This window comes from Neophocaena asiaeorientalis, unplaced genomic scaffold (assembly GCF_003031525.2).
Source record: "Neophocaena asiaeorientalis asiaeorientalis breed wild unplaced genomic scaffold, Neophocaena_asiaeorientalis_V1.1 scaffold192, whole genome shotgun sequence".
NCBI classification, from domain to species: domain Eukaryota; kingdom Metazoa; phylum Chordata; class Mammalia; order Artiodactyla; family Phocoenidae; genus Neophocaena; species Neophocaena asiaeorientalis.
Window position 1 is genome coordinate 2,416,663 of NW_020185326.1, and position 26,757 is coordinate 2,443,419.

Consider the following 26,757-nt stretch of genomic DNA (forward strand, 5'->3'; position numbering starts at 1 on the left):
AAAAAAAAAAAAAAAAAAAAAAAAAAAAAGCAAGGAATTTTAAGACAAAAGTTATATGAAGACAGGAATAGAGAAAGGTCAGTTAAGTTTACTAAAGCTGATTTTCACCTTGAAGGCATTTACCAAACTAGGTAAATTCAATTATCAATTTTTTGGTTTTGTAGGCTCCTGAGAACAGAAGATGAATAATACTGACCTACCTAAGGTAGAGAGTCTAAAGACCCTAGAGAAAAGCATGAGGGTAGAGTATAAATGAGATGCCATATTCCAAGGGGACTGTTTTAAAGGAAAAAAATATTCTGCTGTGTTTTACACAGCATTGAAGAGAGGGGGAAAAAAACATCTCCCCAAGAATTCAAAAGTATAAGCCAGCCCTCACATGAGTAATTACAACTTAAAATACTACTTGGGTGTTCTGAAAAACCTCAAGTCCAGAATTTATTTTAAAAGTCAAAGACTGGAAGGGGCCCTAGACAACTGACAAAAGTAAATGCAATCCTCTCTGGAGAAACCCAACTTTATTATCCTAGACCTCAAACATTTCCAAGATACAGTTCTGAGCAAAACAAGTATATCACACACATGCTCACTCACTCCCATACCCACAAGAGACAAGGAAATAAAACACCATGGGCAGAGCAAGCTGATATGAAAAAGAAACAAAGAGAACTTCTAATAAATAAAGAATGCACTGTTAGAAATAAAAAATTCATGGGCAGATTTAACAGGAGATTAGATAAACTGAAGGTGAATCCGTGAACTGGAAGACAGGTCAGAGGAAACTACCCAGACCATGGCAGAGTCAAAGAGACAGAACATATGAAAAAAAAATTAAGAGACATGGAAGACAGAGTCACAAGAGCTAATAAAAATCTGATTGGAGTTCCAGATGAGTTAAAAGAATAAGGTGGGGGCAATATTCTCAGCAATTTCTCAAACTTTCTAAAACTAAAGAAAGATACTAATCTAAGTAACCAAGAAGCTTAATAAATTCTAAACAGGATTATTAAAAAGGAATCCAGACAGTGAAATATCACAGTGGAATTTCTGTAACAACAGCAACAAAATAATATTTTAAAAGCAGCCAGAAAGAAGAGAAAGATTCTATTCAAAGAAGCAAGAAGAGAGACAGGTGTCTTCAAAAGCAATACTGAAGCCAAATTGTTTATTTATAGCCAAAAGACAGTGAAATAATACCTGCAATGTGCTGGGATAAAATAGAATTCTACGTAAAAAGATCTATCTTTCATGGCTAAGTGTAAAATAAAAATAATTTGGAAGAAGTAAAAATTTAGAGTTTGTCACCTGTCAACTGTCAATAAGGGAAATTATAAAGGCAGTAGAAAAATGATCCTACAAGTAAGATCTGAGATGCAAACATAAATGAAGAACAAAAGTGTAAATATATAGGTAATATTAACAAAATACTGACAATATAAAACAATGACAACAATGCTAGGTGCTGCTAAATTTTTTTTAAAACAATAAATTAAAATATTGATAGCATACAAATTGGGAGGGACTGAAATTACAGTATTTTAAGAAGAGCAAAGATACTGATGAATTTTAGACTGCGATAAGTTGAATAAGCATGTTAATGCTAAGGTTACCACCAAAAGGAGTATGTATAACACTGAAACTAATAGAGAAAAAAAAATTCAAAAGAATGCAAGAAAGGAGAAACAAACAGAAAGCAAGACAAAAGTACAAAATAAGATTTTTTAAAAATCAAAGTACATCAGTATTTATTTTTTATATATATATATATCTTTTTTAATTCTTACTCTTTATTTATTTATTTATTTTGGCCATGCCACAGGGCTTGTGGAATCTTAGTTCCCCAACCAGTGATTGAACCTGGGCCCAAGGCAGTGAAAGCGACAAGTTCTAACCACTGGACCACCAGGGAATTCCCTATAATATATTTAAGTGAACTAAACTTTCTAGTTAAAATACAAAGATAGTTAGGCTGGATAAAAATACAAAAGCCAGCTATATTCTCAGCTGGGGGAGGGAGGAATGAGGGGGTTACTGTTTAATAGATATAGTTTCAGTTTTACAAGATTGAAAGAGTTTTGGAGATGGATGGTGGTGATGATAGCACAACATTATGAATGTATTTAATACCACTGGACAGCACACTTAAAAATAGTTAAGATGGTTAATTTTATTATGTGTATTGTACCAAAATAAAAGAATTGTGAGAGATATATCATACCTGGAATGGAAGAAACCTAGTACGGCTATATATCTTGCCTATATATCTATATATATGTCAAACATAAGAGACTTCAGGGCAGAAAAGATTTATGAGAAAGAAGATCCCTCATAATAAAAACTTTTATTCACCAAGAAGATATAATAATTCTAAATATTTTTAAACAGCCTCAAAATCTATAAAGCAAAAACTGATAAAATCACAATGAGAAACAGCCAAATCTACCATAGTAGATTTGAACGTGCATCTCTCTGTAACTCATATATCAAGCAGATAAAATACCAGTAAAACTGAAATAACTAGAGATGAAAGGACATAATGCTGGGATTTTCTTTAAAATACTTCCCCCAAAAAAGGTGGAGGGAGGGCTTCCCTGGTGGCACAGTGGTTGAGAGTCCGCCTGCCGATGCAGGGAACATGGGTTTGTGCCCCGGTCCGGGAGGATCCCAAATGCCGTGCAGCGGCTGGGCCCGTGAGCCATGGCCGCTGAGCCTGCGCGTCCGGAGCCTGTGCTCCGCAACGGGAGAGGCCACAACAGTGAGAGGCCCACGTACCACAAAAAAAAAAAAAAAGGTGGAGGGAAAAAGAGATAAAACAAAATTGGATTTTTTACACTAACTGAAACTGAGTGATGGGTATATGAGGAGGGGTCCACTTTATTTTTTTCTCCTCTTCTACATGTTTGAAGATTTCGTTAATTCCTGGTGAATTAAAGACCTAAATGTGAAAGGCAAAACTACAAAAGACTTAGAAGATCAAACATAAGAGACCAATAAATTTAACTTTGAAATAAAGAACACCTCACAAAGAGAATAAAAACGGCAAACAAACAAAAAGACTACAGCCCATGTAACCAGCAAATAATCAGTATCCAGAATACATATAAAAATTAATTTAGGGCTTCCCTGGTGGCACGGTGGTTGAGAGTCGCCTGCCGATGCAGAGGACACGGGTTCGTGCCCCGGTCCGGGAAGATCCCACATGCCGCAGAGCAGCTGGGCCCATGAGCCATGGCCACTGAGCCTGTGCGTCTGGAGCCTGTGCTCCGCAACGGGAGAGGCCACAACAGTGAGAGGCTCACATACCGCAAAAAAAAAAAAAATTAATTTAAAAAATGACATAGAACTTGGAAGCATATAAAAACAATATATGTAAAAAGGTGTTCAATCTGCTCAATAATCAAAAAAATGTAAATTTAAACCACAATGAGATACCATCACATTCACTAAACAGCAAAAATTAAGAGAACAATACCAAGTGTTTACAAGGATGAGGAGCAAAGGGAATTCTTATCCTCTGCTGAAGGGAGAACTTACTGGTACAACCACTTTGGAAAACAGGCATTACCAGGAAAAGCTAGACATGCACGTGCCCAATAATTCCACTCCTGAGTAAGGCCCTTGAAAATCTCTTACACATGTGCACCAGAAGACATGCATATGTTCACATTGCTCATGAGAACAGAAGACTGGAAACAATCCAAATGTCCATCAACATTAAAATGGACTATAAAAGGATGTGGAAACATTAAGCAACTGAATTCAACTAAGCAACTATGAGCATTAACATGAATAAATCTTAAAAACATAATGCTGAGCAAAAGAACATACACATAGTATGATTCCACTTATACAAAACTCAAAATCAAACAAAAGCCAAGTAATATATTATTAGGAGGGTTATCATGTGATAAAACTATAGGGAAAGCAAAGGAATGATTTCCACAAAATGCAATAGAGTGGGTGGATCAAAGAAAGATGCAGCTGGGGAGGGTCACAGGGCTGGGGACAGCTCTAAAGTATTTCTTGGCTTGGAAGGCAGGAGTCACAATTTGTTTCATTTTTGCACATTAAACTAAATGTGTAAGTTTTTCATAAACTTTTCAATACATGCTCTGTTTCACAATTTAAGAATTAAGGCACCATAAAAAAAACTTTAAATTCATAAGAATATTTACTAACAAGTCAAAAACGGCTTTTACATTTTTAAAGGGGTGGGGAGGGAGAATATGTGACAGAGACCATATGTGGCCCCCAAAATGTAAAATATTTACCATCTGGTCCTTTATAGAAAAATTTTGCCAAATCCAGGTTTAAGGAATAAATGGTGGCCAATGGAAGAAAGTATTACAGAACAGTTTCAGGGATGAGAAAAGGCTGAGCAACAAAGGCAAGATCCCGAACCAATCTAGTAAGGAGAAACGAGGGACTCAGAAGAGGGCACTGCAGCTCAACAGGAACCTCCTTGATCACGTGTAGAAAAGGTCCATGTAAGACCAAGAGCTGTGAGAACAACCATTGCTAATGTTTTCAATAGCACGTGACAAAAGAGAATGAAACCACCATCTCAAGGAACGTCCAGCTCAGTGAAACAGTGAGGAGAGGAGGACAGTATTAGACCCTAGAGGCTGCTGACACTCCTGATTGCAGCGGTTCCCCGTGTTTGCAGACTGGCAACGGCAGCAGAGGGCAGGATGCTCAAGCACAGGAGTGTGCACTAAAATGGAAAGAAATCGCTTCAACAAACACGTCAAATTCAAAACATTTAACAACCATTTACTCTGCACCTACTGTGCAGGGATAGTCACATTTGCCTCTTTAATCATGACAACAAATTATGAACAGGGAAGCTGAATATGAAAGACATTAAAAACCCTTAGATCACAAATCTAATGAGTGACTGAGATGGTGTTCTCCCCACTCATCACAGTTGTCACATAAAACAGACATCTCAGCAAGGAAAGTGACAGATGAAAGGAGATAAGTAGTTATTTTCCACACTTATATCATGAAAAATCTTTTCACTAAATTGGTCTTGCTTTTCTCTCAAACACACCAGGAACACTCCTGCCTCAGGGCTTCCCCTCTTCCCAGAACACTTTACCCTCAAACATCCACTCGGTTTGATCCCTCGCCTTTTTCAAGTTTTATCTCAAAATATTAAAGAACAGCTAAAAGTTAAATCACTAAGCATCCATTTAAGAAATTAGAAAAAGAGCAATGGAATAAATCCAGTGAAAACAAAAAAAGAAGGGGAAAAATATAGATGACACGGATATGGATATAGATTTATAGATACATCTAAACAGAAATAGAAAAGTTACAACAAAGAAGATCAATAAAGCCAAAAGTTGGTCCTTTGAAAAGACTTTCAAATCAACAAAGCAGGATGAGAGAAAAAACAGTATCTGGACTTAAAAAGACTACAGATTATGGTTTAAAAGATAATAAAAGTTTATTGTAAACAACTTTATGCCAGCAAATTTGAAAACTTTGGTGAAATGAATAACCTTTAAAAAATATTAACTATTAAATTTGACCAAAAAAGAAATAGAAGCTGAATGGTACTAAAATCATTAAAGAAAAGAAATCAGTTTAAAAAATGTCCCTCAAAGACAGCATCAGATCCAGGTGTTTTGTTTTTTTTGTTTGTTTCTTGTTTTTTTTTTTCAGGTGTTTTTTTAAAAAGCATTCATGAACACATTCATTCCAGTCATTCAATAAATAGACATTTCTATTCTTACACAAAATCATCCAGACAATAGAAAGAACACTTACTAATTCATTTTATAAGGCCATATAACCCCCAAAACAAGTTAAAGTAACAGATTAAAACTCACTGAATAAAAATGAATAAAAGAAAACCTCATACTTATAGCAGACAGAATACCAATAATGCAAGCCACAAAAACATACTGCAATCATAAAACAAAAATAGGATGCTATGAAAAAGGAGCACCATGAGAACAAAATCGAGCTCTTAGAAATTAAAAAGTACAGGAGAAATGACAAATTCAAAAAAACAGCAAAAATTTTTCTAAATAGAAAATAGGAGAGAAAAGAAAATTAAAGGACTAGTCCAGAATGTCCAGCATCCAAATAACAGAAGTACCAGAAATAGAAAAGAGAGGAAAGGAAGTCATCAAAGAACTAACTGAAGAAAATTTCTCAAATCAGAAGTCAGTAAGATTCTAGGAACTGTGAAATTTCGTTATACTGAGGACCAAAAGGAGATTCTACATGCTTTGATAGAGAGAAAACAAATCATATACAAAGGACCATGAATCAGAGTGGTTTCAGACTTCAACTGGAAGCTAGAAGCCAACAGAGCAATGCTTTCACAATTCTGAGGGAAAACTATCTGCCACCTAGAATTATGCACTCCCCAAGTTATAAGTCAAGTATTAGGTGTAGGATAAAAACGCCTTAAATATAAGGTCTCACCTTGTACCCTTTCTCAAGAAGCTACTGAAAGATATACTAAAATGGAAGAGTAAAACAAAAAAGTTAAAGGTAAAAAATGCAAGAAACAGGATATCCTATGTAGGAGAGAGGTAAAGGAATTTCTAGGATGATGCTTGTGGTATAACAAAAAATATGTTTAGGGCTTCCCTGGTGGTGCAGTGGTTGAGAGTCCGCCTGCCACATGGGTTCGTGCCCCGATCCGGGAGGATCCCGCATGCCGCGGAGCAGCTGGGCCTGTGAGCCATGGCCGCTGAGCCTGCGTGTCTGGAGCCTGTGCTCCGCAATGGGAGAAGCCACAACACTGAGAGGCCCGCGTACCGCAAAAAAAAAAAAAAAAAAATATGTTTAGTCTTTGTCCCCTGTTCCTGGCAGAGCTCCTAAAACCCTTGGAACTTTGACAAAAGAGTCTTTTGTATGCTAATGAGATGACTCAGCTCTTTCCTTAATTCTAAGTCATTTTAGCAAATTATAGAACCTTAAGGGAGGTAGGTCTTAGGAACCTCCAGATTCATAGTATCCTGGGCAGAAGTGCAGGGAACCTCGTTTGCAGCTGGTGTCTAAAACGGGGGCAATTTGTGGGTCTAAGCCCTTACCCTGTGGGGTCTGTGCTGACTCCAAGAAGTGCATAAAAGAAATGAATTGTAGGACACCCAGTTGGTGAAGGAGAAATGGAGAACTGATTGTTGTTGGAAAAGACACAACACTGAAGGAAGATACCAAGATGACAGCTATATTAAGAGGGCAACCAGTCCACATTGAATTTTGTTTGTTTGTTTGTTTTAATTTTTGGCTGCGTTGGGTCTTCACTGCTGCACATGGGCTTTCTCTAGTTGCGGCGAGTGGGGGCTACTCTTCATTGCAGTGCGCAGGCTTCTCACTGCAGTGGCTTCTCTTGTTGCAGAGCACGGGGCTCTAGGCATGCGGGCTTCAGTAGTTGCGGCACAGGGGCTCAGTAGTTGCGACACGCGGGCACTAGAGTGCAGGTTCAGTAGTGGCGCACGGGCTTAGTTGCTCCATGGCATGTGGGATCTTCCCAGACCAGAGATCGAACCCGTGTCCTCTGCATTGGCAGGCAGATTCTTAACCACTGAGCCACCAGGGAGGTACCCACACTGAAATATTGATAATTTCATTCTGTGGACAGTTGTATTGCTAGATGCCATTACCAAGATGCCTACTGCCCTCTTTTTAGCCAGAGAAGAGAATGCCCAGGTAAGCCTGGCTCAGATTCTTAATTGTACTTGCCTTGATGAAGTTCCTGCTCTCCCCTTCATGTCAACTACCTGAACCAAACGAGCACACTCATTTAACTGACGTGCTTCTGAGAGATGGAGGTCAGCTACAGTGAGACTGGAAGTAGAAAACACAGAGCAGTCCACTCTCTGACCACATTTCTGCCAATCATCCATACCTGGTGACATGAGAATCCTACCAGATGTCTCAACTATGAGCCCTATGACATTCCCCATAACACTCAGGGTCTTGCCCACCCACTTTCCCAGAAGGGAATCTTGTAAACCAGGAAGCCAAAAGTCAGACTCTGACACAGACTGTTCAATGTGTCTTTTTCCTTAAGCCTTCATCTAACAGTGCCGGCTAAGTCAACACTCGGTACTGTGAATTTGGCAATATTCTATTTTGTACCCTAGGTGTTAGGTATATAGATGTAGTATTCTCTAAATTGCATGTGTATGTTTTAAACACATCTGTATGCAAAATGTACATTTTACAAAAAAAGTTTTAAATAGAGTAGAGCAGTATGTATAGTGCGCTGCCATTAGTTTAAAAAAAGGAAAGAAAGAGAATTCGTGTACATACATGCTTGTACATGCAAAAAATACCTCTGGGAGATTAAGAAACAGATCACAGTGACTGCCTCTAGTGAAGACAATTGGGTAACTGAGGATCGGGGTGGGGTGGGAAACAACCTTTTACTGTAAAGCCTTTTAAAGCTTTTGAATTTCTAACACTATGAATTTCAAAGGCATGAATGCATACATACATACATGAATAAATTCAATGACTTCTCTGATTTAGCTCTAGGATTTTGGCAAATCACAACTCTGAGTCTTTAATAATAGTAATAGTGATAATACCTCAAACACTGGTGACAGAATCAAATAAGCTTTTGTAAAAAGCCCTTTGAAATCATCAAATACTATGTATATCTGAAAGGTATTATTATTGAAAAATATCTATCCTGTCTCTTCCTTTCCCCTTACTGTACATAGAAAGTGTCATTCCTTCTCCATATGGTAAGTTTTATTTAGCAGTCAGGAAAACACTGGCTTAAACTAATTCATGTGAAGTTATTTAGATTTCATAAACACCTAATGAAGACTGCAACAAGTTCACCTGCTACAAATTCCTCACAATACTACTAGTCCTTTTCACACATGTTAAACCATCACAACGAACCTTTGTGTGGCTCTAAGTCAACAGGAAAGCCCTGTGTGAACTGCCACGAGTTCAACAAGACCTATAGAGGGACCCTAAGATACCCAACCTTATGGCAAGTTAATCCAACATAGAAACCAGCAAGACAAAGTCCCTGTACTCAGGGAGCCCACAATCTGTTAGTGATCCCAACAGTATAAGCGCTATGTGGAGGTTGTTTTTCTCAAGACCAAGGGAGGAACACAGAGTTAGTCACCTAACTCATAGGGACTGCAGAAACAGCAAGGGAGGCTGCTAGGAAGAGGTGCTAAAGTCTTACTTCATCCAAGCTGGAAGGAAGAGTAGGAATGAAACAAGTAGGTATACAGGGGTGAGACTTCAGGCAGACAGAATAACAGAGGCAAATCATCAAAGAGTAACAGAGCATTCAGCAAACTGCAGGAGGCCATGGGGATACTGTGTTCTGCATTTCTGGACAAATGAGCCTGTCATTATTAACATCTCGGTTATACTTGGTATAAAATAACGTTTAATAGTGTTTATTTCCTGTTATCAGAGCCTAATGGACAACATACAATTATTTTCCCATTATAGTCTAAGGAGCCTTGGTAGAAATTTATTAAACCTAAATAGTTTTAAAAGTCTAGATTCCAAATATCCAGAGTCAGGCAATGGTAAATGATGAAAATTATTGTCATCTCTGATTAGGAGGAAAGCAGAAGCGCAGAGTAGATAACAGTAGAAAAGTACTCCTTTGGTTGTTCTTTTTTTTAAAAAGTATATGCAACTTCCAGAAAGGAGGACGTTAATGGAGATGACAGATGTACAGCATTATTCTCTCTGTTTAAACAACAAAAAAAAAAATTTCATTCCACGTTCTGAGGGAGAGACTCATCAGACTGTGATAGTGGCCAGTAACTGTGTCCAAACAGAAAATGGTACCATAAATGACAAAGATGTCCAACAGGTGAATTAACTGCTTCTCAACGTTGTCTGTCATACTGCACACCTACATGATTCTTTCTCTGAGCAACTCTGACAGCTTACATCACTCAGGGGAAAAGGGAAACAGCATCTCCAAAATGACTGACATCAAAGAGGCAGAAGAGCAGGGACAATTTCCATAAAGCACATGGCAGACAAAGTTCAAAGGAATAATTGGAGGTTTTTTATAACTCGCCTGTACTGACATTATGCCAGATGATTTTACAGACTATTCAAATCGTTCATGGCAGGGATTTAGGTCAGGTATATAAAAGGTCTACCTGGCTGAAGGAGTTCTATGATTATCTGGTCCCACTGTCCAGACAAACAGCTGAGGGCTATCTTGCAGCAATAACCTCAGCCTTGGACAGGTTAGAAATACTGTTTAGATAAAGAGGGGGTGTGATTGCTACGATTATGTAGTTTAAGAAATACAATTTTCTGTAAAGCAGGTGTTGTTTCCAAGTTTTAAGACTAAGCAGAAAAAAAAAAAGGCTAAGCAGAAAGTCTAGCCACTGTATGTCACAACGGTCGCAGTGGAATACTGAAACCTCACCCATGTGGGAGTCAAATTTCTTGGAACCTCAACTACCTCGCTCTAGGTATAAATTCAAAAGGTAAGCATCAATGAAGATAGCCATCACAAACCCATGCAAAGCCCCTCGATGCCATTAGAGACACAGTGTGCTTCGGGAAGAAAGAGGAAAAAAGCCTCTCACAAGCAAAAACAATTTAAATTATAAAAAAAATAGCCACTGAGCAGACAAGAGAGACAAAATTCATGCAGTATCTGAAGTTCATACACCTCCACTAAGAACCTATTTACTCTGATTTACATTTAGAATTTATTCCTACATTAGATATAGTTTCTACAAGCATACTGCTTCCCATTTCAGGGAAGCAGAGAGGCAATTAATAAGTTGGAGTCATCTACAGTCAGAATCACTGACAAGGCATACTGACAGCACTCAGATGCAACAGCGAAGAGCCTGACATGGGAGAAGAAAAAGCATTTTTATAAAACAATGTAGAACCCAAAACACAAAGCAGAATGGAGCCTTTAGTAGGCGTGAAACAGCTACCACTAAAAACATCAGTGGCCTCTGAGAAGGTCATCGTATTACACATGTGTGTGCACAACAGAATGGATAAATCTCTTGTCATGAGACCTGTGTTCTGGTTCTGTTGCTTGATCACAGCCATTCAGCTTCTTCTGAGCTCAGCTCCCCTAGTAAAATCAGGATAATACTTCCTTGCCCTACCCACTGGACAGACTGCCATAAAGAGCTGAAAAAATAATCTATATAACAGCATTTGAAAAATGTAACAAACTATACAATATATGACTCTAAGAATATGTTAGAATATGTTTTGTATACTGTTTAAGACAATATATTTAAATCAATTTCTATTTAAATGGCTAAATAAAAAACTACACTTCTCTTAATAGCAGAAAATTAACTTACATGGTACCATTTATCCCCTCCCCCAAATAGCCAGTTTTTTTTCCTACTATTAGCAAGAAGAAAAGAAAGAGTTGTAAAGCAAGAGAAAGATTTTAGCATCTGAAAAAGGATAGATATATATATGTATAACTGAATCACTTTGCCGTACACCTGAAACTAACACAACATTGTACATCAACCATACTTCAATAAAAAAAGAAATTTTAAAAAATAATAATAAATTAACCAACTACAAAAGGAAAAAAAAAGATTAGCTGCCCTTTGGAAACCAGATAGGTTATATATAGCATTTCTTTTGATAGGAAAGACATTTCAAAATGAGAAAAGATAAAATATTTTTTTAATGAAAATGAATACCCATACCTAAAAATGTAACATGAAATAAAATATCTATTATAGTTACATTACAGAGCAATTTTTTAACTGTAGGTCATAATCAGTATGGAAAATATTAGAATACATTATTTTTAGTAAAGGTTAAGTACTATTTTATAGAATTTTGTTTTACTTAATATCTATTATTACTATGTATATATGTACTTATTTTCTAGGTAAAGGTACAGTTTGCTTCCTTAATGTTCTCCTATTATTGCATCAATTTCCTGGCCTGGTCTTGGCTGCCTGTCCCAATCTATCCATGTGCTCCTTAGGAAGCTCCTCAGCCTGCATGCTCCTTACTATTGGTAAGCCCTTCCCTGGTCTATGCCCACTTTCTTATGCTTAGAGCCTGTACCTGCAAGAACAGCAGTTACAAGTTCTCAAATAGACACACACAAAATGAATTTAGTATATACAACAGAGTTGCTCTGATTGGGCATAGGCTACATATTCCATCAAGAAAAGGGGTACACAGAAAGATGTGTATTTTATCATATAGATGTCATACTTGGGGCCACCTCTGAAACTACACAGAATCCATTCTACTTCCCAGCAAAAGCTCTCTATCTCTTTCAATTAAGGGATGAAAAATGAAAGCAGAGAAATGTAAAAAATAGGACTGAAGAGAGGTACTGTCAAAGGAATAACAACTGATCAAGCCAATCAATCACTGACAGCTATTCTGAATCTGAACACTATTATAGAACAGTCCTGAGGAAAAATACTGAAAAGAACCAAATATCTACAAAAATACACACACACACAACAAATGCTGGTGCTTCATCATGCATATCATCAGTACAAAGAGAGAAGAAGAGAACATAATACCTATTACCTGTTCTCTCTGCAAGTCCCCATTGCTATCATTTCTCTCATGTTCTACAGGCCAAAATCTACTTTGGAAAACATGTTCTTACAAATCAATCCACTCTGATTGAAACAGAGGGACATGTCAATCCAAGTGACCAATATGCAGAAACAGAGCAAACTCAGGGTTTGCTGAATTCACTTTTTATTGACCGTGTCTTTTGCCAATTCTCACCTACTTTCAAACATATATCAAGTAAATTATCAGACATTTAATTTTACCAAGTGCCAGACAAATAGGTGATTCTGTACCAAAATACTGAAAATATGGTTATCCTGATTTGTAAAACTCATTCTGGGCATAAATGCTAATTAAACCATACTACCATTGATCAGTAAAAGGCTCAAATAGGCATTTAAGGGCTGAATAAAACATGAGTCCGGAAATTCACAGTGAAAATACATATAAGTAAGAAAGAACATGCAAATCTCTATAAAATAAGTGCTGTAAAATATGCACTAAGGGAAAATTGAGGAAGTGAAGAAGATCCATGTGTGTTACATAAGGTCCTAAAGACAGCATTAACGCTTTTAGAATCAACTATGCAAAAAGCAAGCACCACAGAGAATTGAAAGAAGGTTGAGACTGGGAATAAATAAACAGGAACCTGATGAAAGGAAGAAACAAACATAACTGTGTTGATGAGGTCTATATTGTTACTACTCCACCAAACAACACCCTTCTCACAGGGAGTGCACAGGAAATTGGACAGACAATGCTGTCCAGCTACAAAACCCACCTTAGTGAAGGCTGAACATGAGTGAGAAAATAAAACAAAATGTCAATCAGTGCAGCTGAGATTTCCAGAAATAATTTTTACTTATTATATAATATTTACTTACTATCTCTAAAATTTTGAATGTTTTGAATTTTTCTTAATACACTGAAATACATGAAAAGTTTGTGTATAAAAATGCAAGTTAAGAAAAACTGTTTATCCTTGATACTAGTTAAAAATATAATAGTAAGATAATTCCAAATAAGAGCAATTCTGATGAATAAAATTAGCACTTGGTATAAAATATGTAAAACTATCAGTGAAAAAAAGGCAATGGCAAAATGAAAAAAATTATAAATGGATTTCCATTCTAAAACACTTAAATAGCTATAGTATTATATCAATTTAAAAGCCAGTAGACTAGCATTAAACAAAAAAAACATAGAAGGCACACACAAAATACACAGAAGCAAATTAGATGATACCTTTCTATAATATAATAACGCTGATAATTAACCTCCAAGTAAGTGTATCCCCTTCCCTCAATCAACTCACCCAACATTCTCTGCATCTTCATCACACTCAGCTTTATATTTGCAAGGTCCACACTTGGAGTGTTTTCTGTGAACTTCTGCCCCTGACCCTTCCTCTTCTGTTTAAAAAGAAAAATTAAATTTTCAACCAAAAGTTGGGAGCCTTTCCAGATATGCTTCATGTTTTCAGCAGCCATTATCCTATTTCTGGGGAAAATGTACCCAAGCTCTTGAAAAAAAATCAGTTCCAAAAGTCTATCAATGCTTGAGTCCAAAAATGTTGTCAGTACAAGAGTACAACATATTCTGTGAAAAAAAAAAAGTATTGGGGCTAGAAAAATAATCCCTTAACCTATGTACAACGGAACAGTATGCTAGATTTGGTTGATTCTTTAAAAGAATTACCATAACATCAAATAAGAGAGAGGAAAAAAAAACATGAGCAATAAATTTAGTCCAGTGATTACCCTATTGAAATAGCCTGTGCAATCCAGGTTAGCAAATAAGTGATTAAACAAAGCAGAGTCTAACCACTACCTTTTCCTCACATCAGTTTCACACCTGCCTTAAAAATTATCTCCAAATTTTGAAGAGGAAAGGGGTCTATTTACAAAGGACTTGCCCTTTTCTACTTTACCACCTAGCACAGCAAGCAACACCCAGAATACAGAAGGGTATGCATCTCCTATGACCCAGCACAAAACAACAGTGCATACCACCAGCCCCCAAGTCAGCTCATATCCCACATTTAGGGAACCCTATACTCCTGGGTCTTAACTAGAGTGGATCCTATCCTGATAACCTCAAACTGGGCAGGGAGATCAGTTCTGAAGCCAATTTAGGGATTACAGTTTACTCAAGGGATTTCCCAGTCTGGTTTGGGAAAGCACATCTTACTGAGGGGGTGTCAATCAGCGGAGAAGATGTTGTAAGGAAAGCACACACAAACCTAAGTAACCTAACTTACTTTGCATACAGTGGATACTCATTAAGAGTACCTGTTTGGTACTATTACCAAACTCGCCATTTTGTGTGTCTGCCTACACTTTAAGTAGAAATCCTCCCCAAATTCTAATGAATACTCCCGAAACAATTCCAGGGAGCATAATCCTAAGTATTTCTAAGGCCTCAGAAACATAATGAGATCTAGAAATCATACAGCCACCATGAGCTCACTAAAGTTTGTATATTAATCTGAGCAAACCACTTAGCCTTTCTAACTCATACTCCCTGAAAAAAAACTGCCAACAACCAACATCCTCAGGGCAAGATATCCAGTATTTGTACCATATAAGCAAATCTGGAGATCAACTTCCACTTCTTTAACATAGTAACAATGACTGTTTCCTAACTGAATATCTGACCACAGGGGCTGGACCACATGATCCTTTAAAGTCCTTTCCAGCTCTAAGATCCAGAATTTATGATCTCATCCTTCACATATGATCACGAAGTTTCTCCTTGAACATGTCCATTTAAATTAAATTCTATTGTTGGACCGTTTAAATCTTTTTTTTTTTTAAGGTCTAACTGTCATCCTTGAAATTCTTTCTCAGAACAGTTCTACTCTCTAGGTGACCTTCAAAGTCCCTTCCAACTCTAAAATGTTAGGATTCTATGAAATGTAGAAGGGTGGAGTAAGGTTTCAGATAGTACTGAAAGGATCACAACTGTAGTTTTCATTTGCATAAGTGTGAATTTTACCAGAGTATGTTTTTTCTTTTAGTGCATCCCCAGAGCACCTCAAACTTCCTCTGCATACAGTGGATACTCATTAAGAATTACAGCCTCATTAGACCACGAAATAGATCAGTCATTCTCAATTTTAATAATTCAGAGGAAACTGAATTACCAAATATTAGTTTTTCAAACTGTTTTTAAATATTGTACCTTGAAAATTCCTTATGAGCAAAAATTTGTAAGCAAGGGATGGGAGAGTGTTACATATACTCTGGTCCAAGCTAAAATCATCTGGGGATGATCCTAAGGGGAGGGCACCTTGGTGTAACTTCAGTTTAACAGGAGTAACATTTCCCCTTTGTCTGACAACAAACCTATAATGAAAAATAAATGCAGGAAAAAAAGAATGCTAAGGGCTAAGGGGGATAGAGGGATTGGGGGTGATAGCTGAGGGGTACAGGGTTTCTTTCTGGGGTAATGAAAATGTTCTAAAGTTGGCTGTGGTGATGAATGTACAATTCTGTGAATATACTAAAAGCCACTGAATTACATACTTTCAATGGGCAAACTGCATGGTATGTGAATTTTATCTCAATACGGCTGTTTTTAAAAAGTGAAAGAAAAAAAATACTTTTTTAAGGGGTATTTGAAACTTACCTCCCTCTCCAGATCCAGAACCATTATCTGAGAAGAAAAATAAAGAATGAATATGAATACTTTTACTGGAAATCTCAGATCATCAAGTAGTAAAATTTCTTATCAAAAATCAAACTGTGAGGCTTCCCTGGTGGCGCAGTGGTTGAGAGTCCGCCTGCCGATTCAGGGGACACAGGTTCGTGCCCTGGTCCAGGAAGATCCCACATGCCACGGAGCGGCTGGGCCCGTGAGCCATGGCCGCTGAGCCTGCGCATCCGGAGCCTGTGCTCCGCAACGGGAGAGGCCACAACAGTGAGAGGTCCGCGTACCGCAAAAATAAATAAATAAAATCAAACTGTGATATCCATTCTCATGTAGCCCCTTTTCTCATTTTTTCTGGATATCTAACAGTTTATTCTTATATACTTATTTTGTACCTTTCTTCAAATATAAATTACTTGGACACATAATCCATACCTCATACATCTTTGTAGCCCATTCAGGAAATACCCAGGTGCCTTGTACAGAGTAAAAACCAATAAATATTATAAAGTAAATGGCTAAATAGAAATAACTTTAAATAACTCACTTAAAAGGTAGAAGAAATTTTTAATTTTGTTAAAGCTTGAAAGGAATAAAGAATAAACTGCTTTTATTAAAAAGGGAGGAGAAGAGCTTTGGGTCTTGCTCCAAAAATCTTCTTCATTAAATCTGTGGATAACAGCCAAAAGCCAAAAGATATGAAAAGCCCCAAGGTTTAGAAGGAAAGAACCTCAAGGTTGAGGTTTTCATATTACTGATGAAATTAACTTCCTCTAGGAAACCTCACCAGAAGGAATCTCACCAAGGTGTAGGTGAGAAACTTGTTACTAGTCAAATTAAAGAGCCTCCCTCAAAGTTACCAGCAAGAAGCCAGAGTAAAATGTAATTAATTTAAAATATGTATTTTATAATCCTAAAAGAACCAACATATGGCGCAGAGCATGCTGAAAAGAGGGCAATGGTGTGGTATCATAAGTGTGGAACAGACATGGCAAGTGATGAACTTAACACTTTACCCAGCACTTTCTAGGGAGGAGGATTTCCTAGAGAATCCATTCCAGTTCTTCAAATAGTTCTCTAGAGTGGGAGACACCCTCAACAATATCGCTCCCTTCCCCACTTCCCTTCAATCTCCTGCAGACTATAATAAAAGTCCCAAACGTGGTAGAAACAGGAAGAACTGGAAAAAAAATACATATTTTATGTAGCATCCACTTCAACTCTTCATGGGATTTTATACAAAGTCTTACATTGTATTCATTTTGATTGATCAACCATAAAATAATTATATCTTCTCTGAGAAAGTAAAGAGGAAAAGAAAGAGTAAAAGAGTAGAAAAAAAGACAAGGAAAAAGGGAACTCAAAAGTATTTTTATTACCAAACTTTGCTTAGGAAAACTCTCTTTTTCCCTTCTATTCCATATACATTGACTGGGTACTTATTATGTATGTGTTAGACAACATACATACACATAATAAGTAAAAGGTAGATATAAACTGATAAATAAGACAGTTCCAGTGCATGACATACTTACTCCCGATCTTTTTTCCAACTAATGTCCAATTTTAATAAATATAATATCTCACACCTTCCTTAAGGGTCATTTAAAATTCTGAAATAAATTAAATATACTGTGACTATTCTGATAATGAGGTTGAGTTCTTCTTGTCAATCATATTTTCACTGGACACACGCCTTCCCCTGCCCCAACCCTGGGATTATGATATACCTCCCTAGGCAGGATATAGTACTTTCCTGTTGAGAAACAGGATCTGGCCAAAGGCAGATGTGTTAGATAAATGAAATACAGTACGATATTTACATAGAGATATGCACAAAGTGTGAATAAACTCTGCCAGGAGATACCAGAGAAGAAAGATTTCACAGAGTAGAAAAGGCTTAAGCTCAATCTTAAAGCATAAAAAAGTTCTCAAATAAGCAAAGGAGAATGTTGTTCCTGGCACAGGGAATAGAACCAACACCAGACCAAATGACATGAACAACTCTGGCCCCAGCCAGAAGATAACAAAATCAATATAGCACCTTATAGCTTAGCTCATTCAATTCTCACTTAACCCCAGGAGATGACATCCATCACAATTTAGGTATGTAACTGGGGCTCCAAGCAGCTAAGTGACTTGTGTAAGGTCATACAGTAAACAAGAGCTGGAGTTACTTTAAAGCCAAGTCTTGTAACCCTAGTGCAGTGCTCTTTCCAGCTCTTTCCACTCTGCCTCCCAATGCTTAATATTCACTGCTTATCAAAGCAGTTGGTGTCTTAAACTTCTCATAAAGGATGCATAATTAATTTGGGATTATAAAGAACTCCATATTCCTTTTTAGCTACTAAATCAAGTCTGTGAAACAAAATGTACTTAGAGAAGTGTATAAGAACCACATCAAATGATAGTCTATTGGCCTAAGAGCATCTAATTGTTTAGTGTATGGAAAAGAATTTGGCCTTGCCCAAAGAGAGTTTTGGCCTTCTGCCCTCAGCTTCTGGAAGGCAATCGATGTTTAGGAAGGGAGTTGACCACATCAGACCTTAGGGTGGGACAAGCCACACCCAATACTCTTAGGGCAAGGGCTGGCCACACCAGAAATACCAACCACACAGTTCAGAGTGGGGGCTTTGAGTCATGTGGTATTAGTGTACCCAGAGTTTGAGATCAACCACATGGACCATCAATCAATTATGCTTATGTAATGGAGCCCCAATAAAAACACAGGCACTGTAATATACAAGGAGAGAAAGGAAATGGAGTAATCGTATAAGAAGAGTCTCCACCTTTACTGCTAACCTTCATACAATAATTCTGTTACAATACCTCACTCTGCATCCCTGCCCCCAAATACAAACGGAAGTAAGATACTAATATTAATGCTTTCCAAAATTAACCATTACCAATTCAGGAAGGAAAAGACAAGGAAGAAAATACAAACAATTGGGGGAGGTGGATGACAAGGGCTAGCAAACAGAAATGAGAAGATATAAAAAGAGAAGAGATTGGACAGAGACACATCCTGGGATGCCACTAATGACTTCCTATGGATACTCCCCACTCCTTCCCCACCCCCCAAGATAAAAATCAACAAAATGGATCCCATAGCATTTCCCACCCCAAATCTTATCCTGTCTTATATTCAAACCATAAGGCAAAAGATATGCAAAGTCCCCACCAAAAAAAAGCATTAACCATTAAAAACGTCCTGAGAAGTAACAGTCAGTACAAGACTACCTGGGGTTAAAACGCAACGTGAGGGCTTCCCTGGTGGCGCAGTGGTTGAGAGTCCACCTGCCGATGCAGGGGACACGGGTTCGTGCCCCGGTCTGGGAAGATCCCACGTGCCACGGAGCGGCTAGGCCCCTGAGCTATGGCCGCTGATCCTGCGCGTCCGGAGCCTGTGCTCCGCAACGGCAGAGGCCACAACACTGAGAGGCCCGCGTACCGCAAAAAAAAAAAAACAAAAAACAAAAAAAGCAACGTGAAATGGAGGCCAAAAAGAGCTCCCCCATTCCCCACATAATCATCACCAATCCATACAGCAGTTTTGGGAATAAACCTCTGACTGGAAACTTCCTCTTAAAAGTATGGCAGAACCATTTCTAACATTTTTTCAGAAGAATATCACACATACCAGAGTAGCATGGTCCCCTTGCTACTACTGTTATCTCTTTCTGGTGCTTACAAGCAGCCCTTCTGAGGAAGCATTCATTTTGGTACGTGTCCCCATTTGATCCACAGACAGGAATATAATTTGTATGGCACTGCAAAAGAAACAAAAATAAATTCTCAGACTAGGCATGAATATTAATAGTTCATTTCATATTCATGAATGCAATACCATAGTATTATGACATACTTCTACTACAAAAGAGTTTGTTCTTTTATTTGGTTTTTAAAAAGAAGAGTTATGCTTCTTTCTCATACCTTTTTTCACATTCATAATGAAAATTAACTATCAACTATCCATAAAAATGAGAATGAAAATCCCTATCCTATCTACATCATTTGCTTGTGATCCAGAGAGATAATATAAAAGGAAATGCTTGCCAATGTTTGTCATGAGCACTAATGATGTAATGTCATTTCATTATTATCAAAATTCACTTATTCAATACGTCTAGTACACAAAGTCTTAAGGTAATTGCTATAGTAGAAAAATGAACTCTGTTCTTAGAGACCTTACGATCTTGTTAGCGAACCATATAAATAGGAAATACATATATATGATCATGTACTAAATCAAAAGTGTAGACAATAAGTGTAATATCTAATACCTATTACTATAAACTGAAGTATTCAAGAAAAGCCTCCTCAGAGAAAGTGAAATGTGAACTGGGCCTTGAAGGATTAGTAGATGAAAAGAAAAAAGATGATTCATGTTTGAGAAATGACACTGAATTGGTGTGTTTAAAAAACTTTAACACTTCTAAATGTCAAAAATATCATAAAGAACTAAAGTTTTAAAATCTGGGGAAAATAGTATAATATGACATAACTTATTACTAAAAGAGAGACAGTACAAATTAATACAAAAGATAAATTTACAAAAAATAACAAATGGTCAATTAATATATAAAAAATGCTGAGTTTCACTAGCAATCAGAGTGGTACATGAAAACACGATGCTATTTTTAGCTTATAAAGCTGGTCATTAGACAAACAAAAAATTCAATTTGGTGGACATACCAATATACCTGTTGTGCTAATTTAAACTGGCTCAATCTTTTGAGAACATAATTTAACAATACATTTCAAGAGTTCTAAAGAAGAAATGTGATTTGTTTATCTAGAGTTACACATTTAATGATATATCTGAAGGAAATTATTGTAGATGAAAATTTATTACAGTCATTTCAAATAGAAATGTATTCATATCTAAAACATAGAAACAACCTAAATATCCAACAAGGCAATATTTATTTAAACCATGCTATACCTGTTCAAGGAGTCACTGAGCATTACCCTTTATAAGAATACTGTGTGACAGAAAAAGATAATGTTAGGTGAAAAGTAGGTGATAATACCATATATGTAACTTCTGAGAATTTTGTGCCCTTTTTCTTTTTTTGGATGCGTTGGGTCTTTGTTGCTGCGTGCGGGCTTTCTCTAGTTGCGGCGAGCCGGGGGGTACTCTTCATTGCAGTGCACAGGCTTCTCACTTTGGTGGCTTCTCTTGTTGCGGAGCACGGGATCTAGAGCACAGGCTCAGTAGTTGTGGCTCACATGCTCTAGAGCGCAGGCTCAGTAGTTGTGGCTCACACGCTCTAGAGAGCAGGCTCAGTAGTTGTGGCGCACGTGCTTAGTTGCTCCGCGGCATGTGGGATCTTCCCAGACCAGGGATCGAAGCCGTATCCCCTGCATTGGCAGGCAGATTCTTAACCACTGCGCCACCTGGGAAGTCCCTGCCATTTTTAAATGTATTATCTAGTCCACAAAACTGAATGCAAATTTCCTAAATAATTCGATAATATAAAATAAAAATATAGCAAGAAAATAAATTACATATATATACACATATCTCAATTATTTAGAAAAAATAAATATTCATAGAGTAAATCCTGGAAGAAAACACCAATAAATTTTTCACATTACTTGTCACCAGAGTTTTTTAATTCCATGTATATGGTTTTCTGTATTTCTCAATTTTTCTGCAATGAACAAGGCTTACTTTTATCATTTATTTACTTTCTAAAAAGTGGTCAACTTACTTTATGAATCATAAATATGGCATGCTACCCCAGGTCAAACACTGGTAAAAACAATTTCTAATAAAATATTTTGTAACCAAGTTGATTTGCTATACAATATCAGCAGACTCCTACATCAACTTTAGTTAAAATTAAAATTTTACTTTAGGATGCCTTCCTATACTCCTCTAATTCGTCAAGGATCACTTACTATATTCTCTCCCCTAAAATGTACACAATAACTTGTATGATGTCTGCAGGAATCAATGTTACTCTGTAATTATACAATGTATAATTAGCAAAAAAGACCATAAGCTCCAAGATGTCAAATGCTAAGTCTATGGACTTCTCAAGCCAACTCTTCACTGAACAAACATTTAATAACTTTCTAACGTAGGGCTTGCAAAGGTGCTAATATCGCCCCCTAGGGGTGGGTGCCCCTATGGAGGCATTTTTGGTTGTCATAATGAGAAAGGGACATTACTGTCATTTAGCAGATGGATTCCAATGGTGCTCGAGGGCTTGCAAAGGTGCTAATATCGCCCCCTAGGGGTGGGTGCCCCTATGGAGGCATTTTTGGTTGTCATAATGAGAAAGGGACATTACTGTCATTTAGCAGATGGATTCCAATGGTGCTCGATGTACTGCAAAGGAAAGGATAGTTCCACACAACATACACACCATACAATTTCTGAATGCAACTCTAGCCATTCATGTAGGAACTATGGTAAGGCCATATACAAATAAGATTGTTCTAGCTTCTCCTAACAGCTTTTATTCTAGCATCCACCATACCTCTACTTTTTTGTTTTCAAATACTACTAGTATGAAATTGCTGCTGATGATCTTCTTAAAAATCCAAATGTTCATTATAAGTAAATATAAGCATCTACTATATTGTCTTCTAGTGTAATCATGCCCAAACATTTACATTTTGAAATACTTATTTTACTATAAACTACTTTTATTTCTCCTTTACATTGCAAGTGTATATTATAGTGATTTCTTTAATTATGTGTTTATGTAGGCTACATTATATACAAATTTCATTTAAGAATAGAAAAAGAAATGGAATATAAATTATTGGTTATAAAAAAGGGTTATTAAGTCTGATAGGGCTGAGAATCTATATGGTAATAGCTAAGATTTATTGAGGAGTTTCTATCTAGTAAACGCTGGCTACAACTTTAAATGTCCTAAACTAACTTAAATATAACAATCCTGCGAAGCACATGACTTAGTGCTTAGAGCTGGGACTCTGAAGTAAAATGCCGATTTCAAATCCTGGGTCGACCATCCATGTGACTATGGGCTAGCACCAGTGCCATTTCCCCTATCTATAAAATGGTAATTATACTAGTATCTACCTGATAAAATTGTTATGAGGACTAAATAAGAGAAATCCATCTTTAGCATTTACATCTAGCCATAGTAAATTCTCAACAAACATCAGCTGGTTCTGCTATTGCTATTATCATTTCTGAGTCTTAAGTCTTGCCCAGGGTCACAGCTAACAAATGGAAGACCCACGACTCCTGACAAGTGATGTTCTCTAACCACTACACACCAGTTTTTCAGCAGGATCTCACCATATGTCACTTGGTGGTAGTGAGTAGGGGGCTTAAAACAGTGTAGGCAATGTCCCTGAAATGCAACCTAACGAGCACATACCAAGGAGTGAGCATGAGATGGGAAAAGCAGACCTACAGTTCTTAGGCCAGCCTGTTTCCAGAAGTCTCTTTTAAGAGCCTCTCATTGTGCTATGGAAAAATTAAGGGATTTCGGCAATTTTAACAACATACAACTTCTGACTTGGGCACTGACTCTAACCTAAGGTCTGCCTCCTCTATACTGCCACTCTTGCTAGGGGAAAGAACTCTCCCCTACACCTTCTCTTTAGCTGCAAGAGTGATTTGAAGTAGTTTACAAAGGTGCAGCAGTGTACAACTCTGCAGCCACATCCATTCAAGCATTTATTGTGTACCTACTGTGTGTCAGGAACTGTGCTGAATACGATAAATAATATTCACAAAGTTGTGATGCTTGATTTTATGTGTCAACTTGACTGGGCCCCAGGGTGCCTAGATTAAATATTATTTCTGGATGTATCTGTGAGGGTGTCTCTGGATGACATTAGCATTAAATCAGTGGACTGAATAAATGCCCTCTCCAATGTGGGTGGCATCATCCAATCCACTGAGGGCCTGAATAGACCAAGAGGTGAACGAAGGGAGAATTAACTCTCTGCCTGACTGGTGAGCTGGGACCTTGGTCTTCTCCTGGTTCTCAGGCCTTTGGACTCAGACGGGGACTCATATATCAGCTCCCCTGATTCTCAGGCCTTCAGCCTCAGATTGGAACCACACCACCAGTCTTTCTGGGCCTCCAGCTTGCGGACTGCAGACTGTGGAACTTCTCAGCGTCCATAACTGAGTGAGTCAATTCCTTACAATCTCTTTCTCTCCAAATATATATCCTGTTGGTTCTGTTTCTCTGGAGAACTCTGACTAATACAAAGGTCTAATAAGTGGACACAGTACCTAGCAAGAGCAGAAACTAAAAAACTCAGGAAAAAAGACATAGGCCCAAGAACTCCAGTCAGAAGAACAAAGAGAAAGAAAGAAGAAAGAAAACAGGGGAAAAGCCATATGCACTCCTCTTTGTATATATTACCCAGGTTTTAATGAAAAGATGCAATACTGATCATTTTTCTTTGTTCAACATTAATAAAAGCAGCTTTGTTTATATATGTGGCAAGATGCAATAGCTCTTATCAACAGGCTGAACAAAACAATTTTAGAATTTTAAATCCTGTTATTATCTGTTAAAATGTGTTTAAATTATGTTCCAGAAAGCTTATATTAAACACTGAAAGCATGAGGAATCATAAGCAAGGGGGTTTTTTGAATTTTCTTTTTTTATACAGATTCTTATTAATATCTCTTTCATATGTATTACTGTATACATATCAATCCCAATCTCCCAATTCATACCACCACCACCCCCCTCCCTCCACTTTCCCCCCTTGCTGTCCATACTTTTGTTCTCTACATCTGTGTCTCTATTTCTGCCTTGCAAACTGGTTCATCTGTACCATTTTTCTAGATTCCACACACATGCGTTAATATGCAGTATTTGATTTTCTCTTTCTGACTTACTTCACTCTGTATGACAGTCTCTAGGTCCATCCACGTATCTGCAAATGGCACAATTTCATTCCCTTTTATGGCTGAGTAATATTCCACGGTATATATGTACCACATCTTCTTTATCCATTCGTCTGTTGATGGGCATTTAAGTTGTTTCCATGTCCTGGCTACTGTAAATAGTGCTGCAATGAACACTGGGGTGCATGTGTCTTTTTGAATTACGGTTTTCTCTGGGTATATGCCCAGTAGTGGGATTGCTGGGTCATATGGTAATTCTATTTTTAGTTTTTTAAGGAACCTCCATACAGTTCTCCATAGTGGCTGTATCAACTTACATTCCCACAACCAGTACCATATTGTCTTTATTACCGTAGCTTTGTAGTCTGAAGTCATGGAGTCTGATTCCTCCAGCTCCATTTTTGTCCCTCAAGATTGCTCTGGCTATTTGGGGTCTTTTGTGTCTCTATATAAATTTTAAGATTTTTTTGTTCTAGTTCTATAAAAAATGCCATTGTTAATTTGATAGGGATTACATTGAATCTGTAGATTACTTTGGGTAGTATAGTCATTTTCACAATGTTGATTCTTCACATCTAAGAACATGGTATATCTCTCCATCTGTTTGTATCATCTTTCATTTCTTTCATCAGTGTCTTATAGTTTTCTAGATACAGGTCTTTTGTCTCCCTAGGTAGGTTTATTCCTAGGGATTTTATTCTTTTTGTTGCAATGGTGAATATGACTGATTCCCTAATTTCTCTTTCTGATCTTTCGTTGTTAGTGTATAGGAATTCAAGAGATTTCTGTGCATTAATTTTGTATCCTGCAACTTTACCAAATGCATTGATTAGCTCTAGTAGTTTTTTTGACGGCATCTTTAGGATTATCTACGTATAGTATCATGTCATCTGCAAACAGTGACAGTTTTACTTCTTTTCCATTTGTATTCCTTTTATTTCTTTTTCTTCTCTGATTGCCCTGGCTAGGACTTCCAAAACTATGTTGAATAATAGTGGCGAGAGTGGACATCCTTGTCTTGTTCCTGATCTTAAAGGAAACGCTTTCAGCTTTTCACCATTGAGAATGACGTTGGCTGTGGGTTTGTTGTATATGGGCTTTATTATGTTTTTCTGTCTTGTTTTGTTTTTAATTTTATTTATTTATTTTAATTTTTGGCCGCATTGGGTCTTTGTTGCTGCGCACAGGCTAAGCGACGAGCGGAGGCTATTCTTCATTGCGGTGCCCAGGCTTCTCATCAGGTGGATTCTCTTCTCACAGAGCACAGGCTCTAGGCGTGCGGGCTTCAGTAGTTGTGGCACTCAGGCTCAGTAGTTGTGGCTCACGGGCTCTAGAGCGCAGGCTCAGTAGTTGTGGTACATGGGCTTAGTTGCTCCACGGCATGTGGGACCTTCCCAGAGCACGGCTCAAACCCATGTCCCCTGCACTGGCAGGCAGATTCTTAAACAATGAGCCACCAGGGAAGCCCAGCCTTTATTATGTTGATGTAGATTCCCTCTATGCCCACATTCTGGAGAGTTTTTATCATATATGGATGTTGAATTTTGTCAAAAGCTTTTCCTGCATTTATTGAGATGATCATATGGTTTTTATTTTTCAATTTGTTAATATGGTGTATCACGTTGATTAATTTGCATACATTGAAGAATCCTTGCATCCCTGAGATCAATCCCACTTGATCATGGCATATGATCCTTTTTTTTAAAAAATAGATCTTTATTGGAGCATAA

General features: G+C 37.5%; 1 protein-coding gene across 2 annotated transcripts in view; it reads right to left on the minus strand.

Annotated features, from left to right (window-relative positions):
• Window positions 1–26,757, minus strand: part of TMEFF1 (transmembrane protein with EGF like and two follistatin like domains 1) — a 135,521-nt gene that overhangs the window by 31,007 nt on the left and 77,757 nt on the right. For both annotated transcript variants that reach the window (XM_024734461.1, XM_024734459.1), the window contains 3 exons: window positions 19,805–19,934; window positions 16,144–16,170; window positions 13,829–13,925 (listed from right to left, as the gene is read on the minus strand). In XM_024734461.1, coding sequence (XP_024590229.1) covers window positions 13,829–13,925; window positions 16,144–16,170; window positions 19,805–19,934 — 254 coding nt within the window. The remainder of the gene's footprint in view (window positions 1–13,828; window positions 13,926–16,143; window positions 16,171–19,804; window positions 19,935–26,757) is intronic.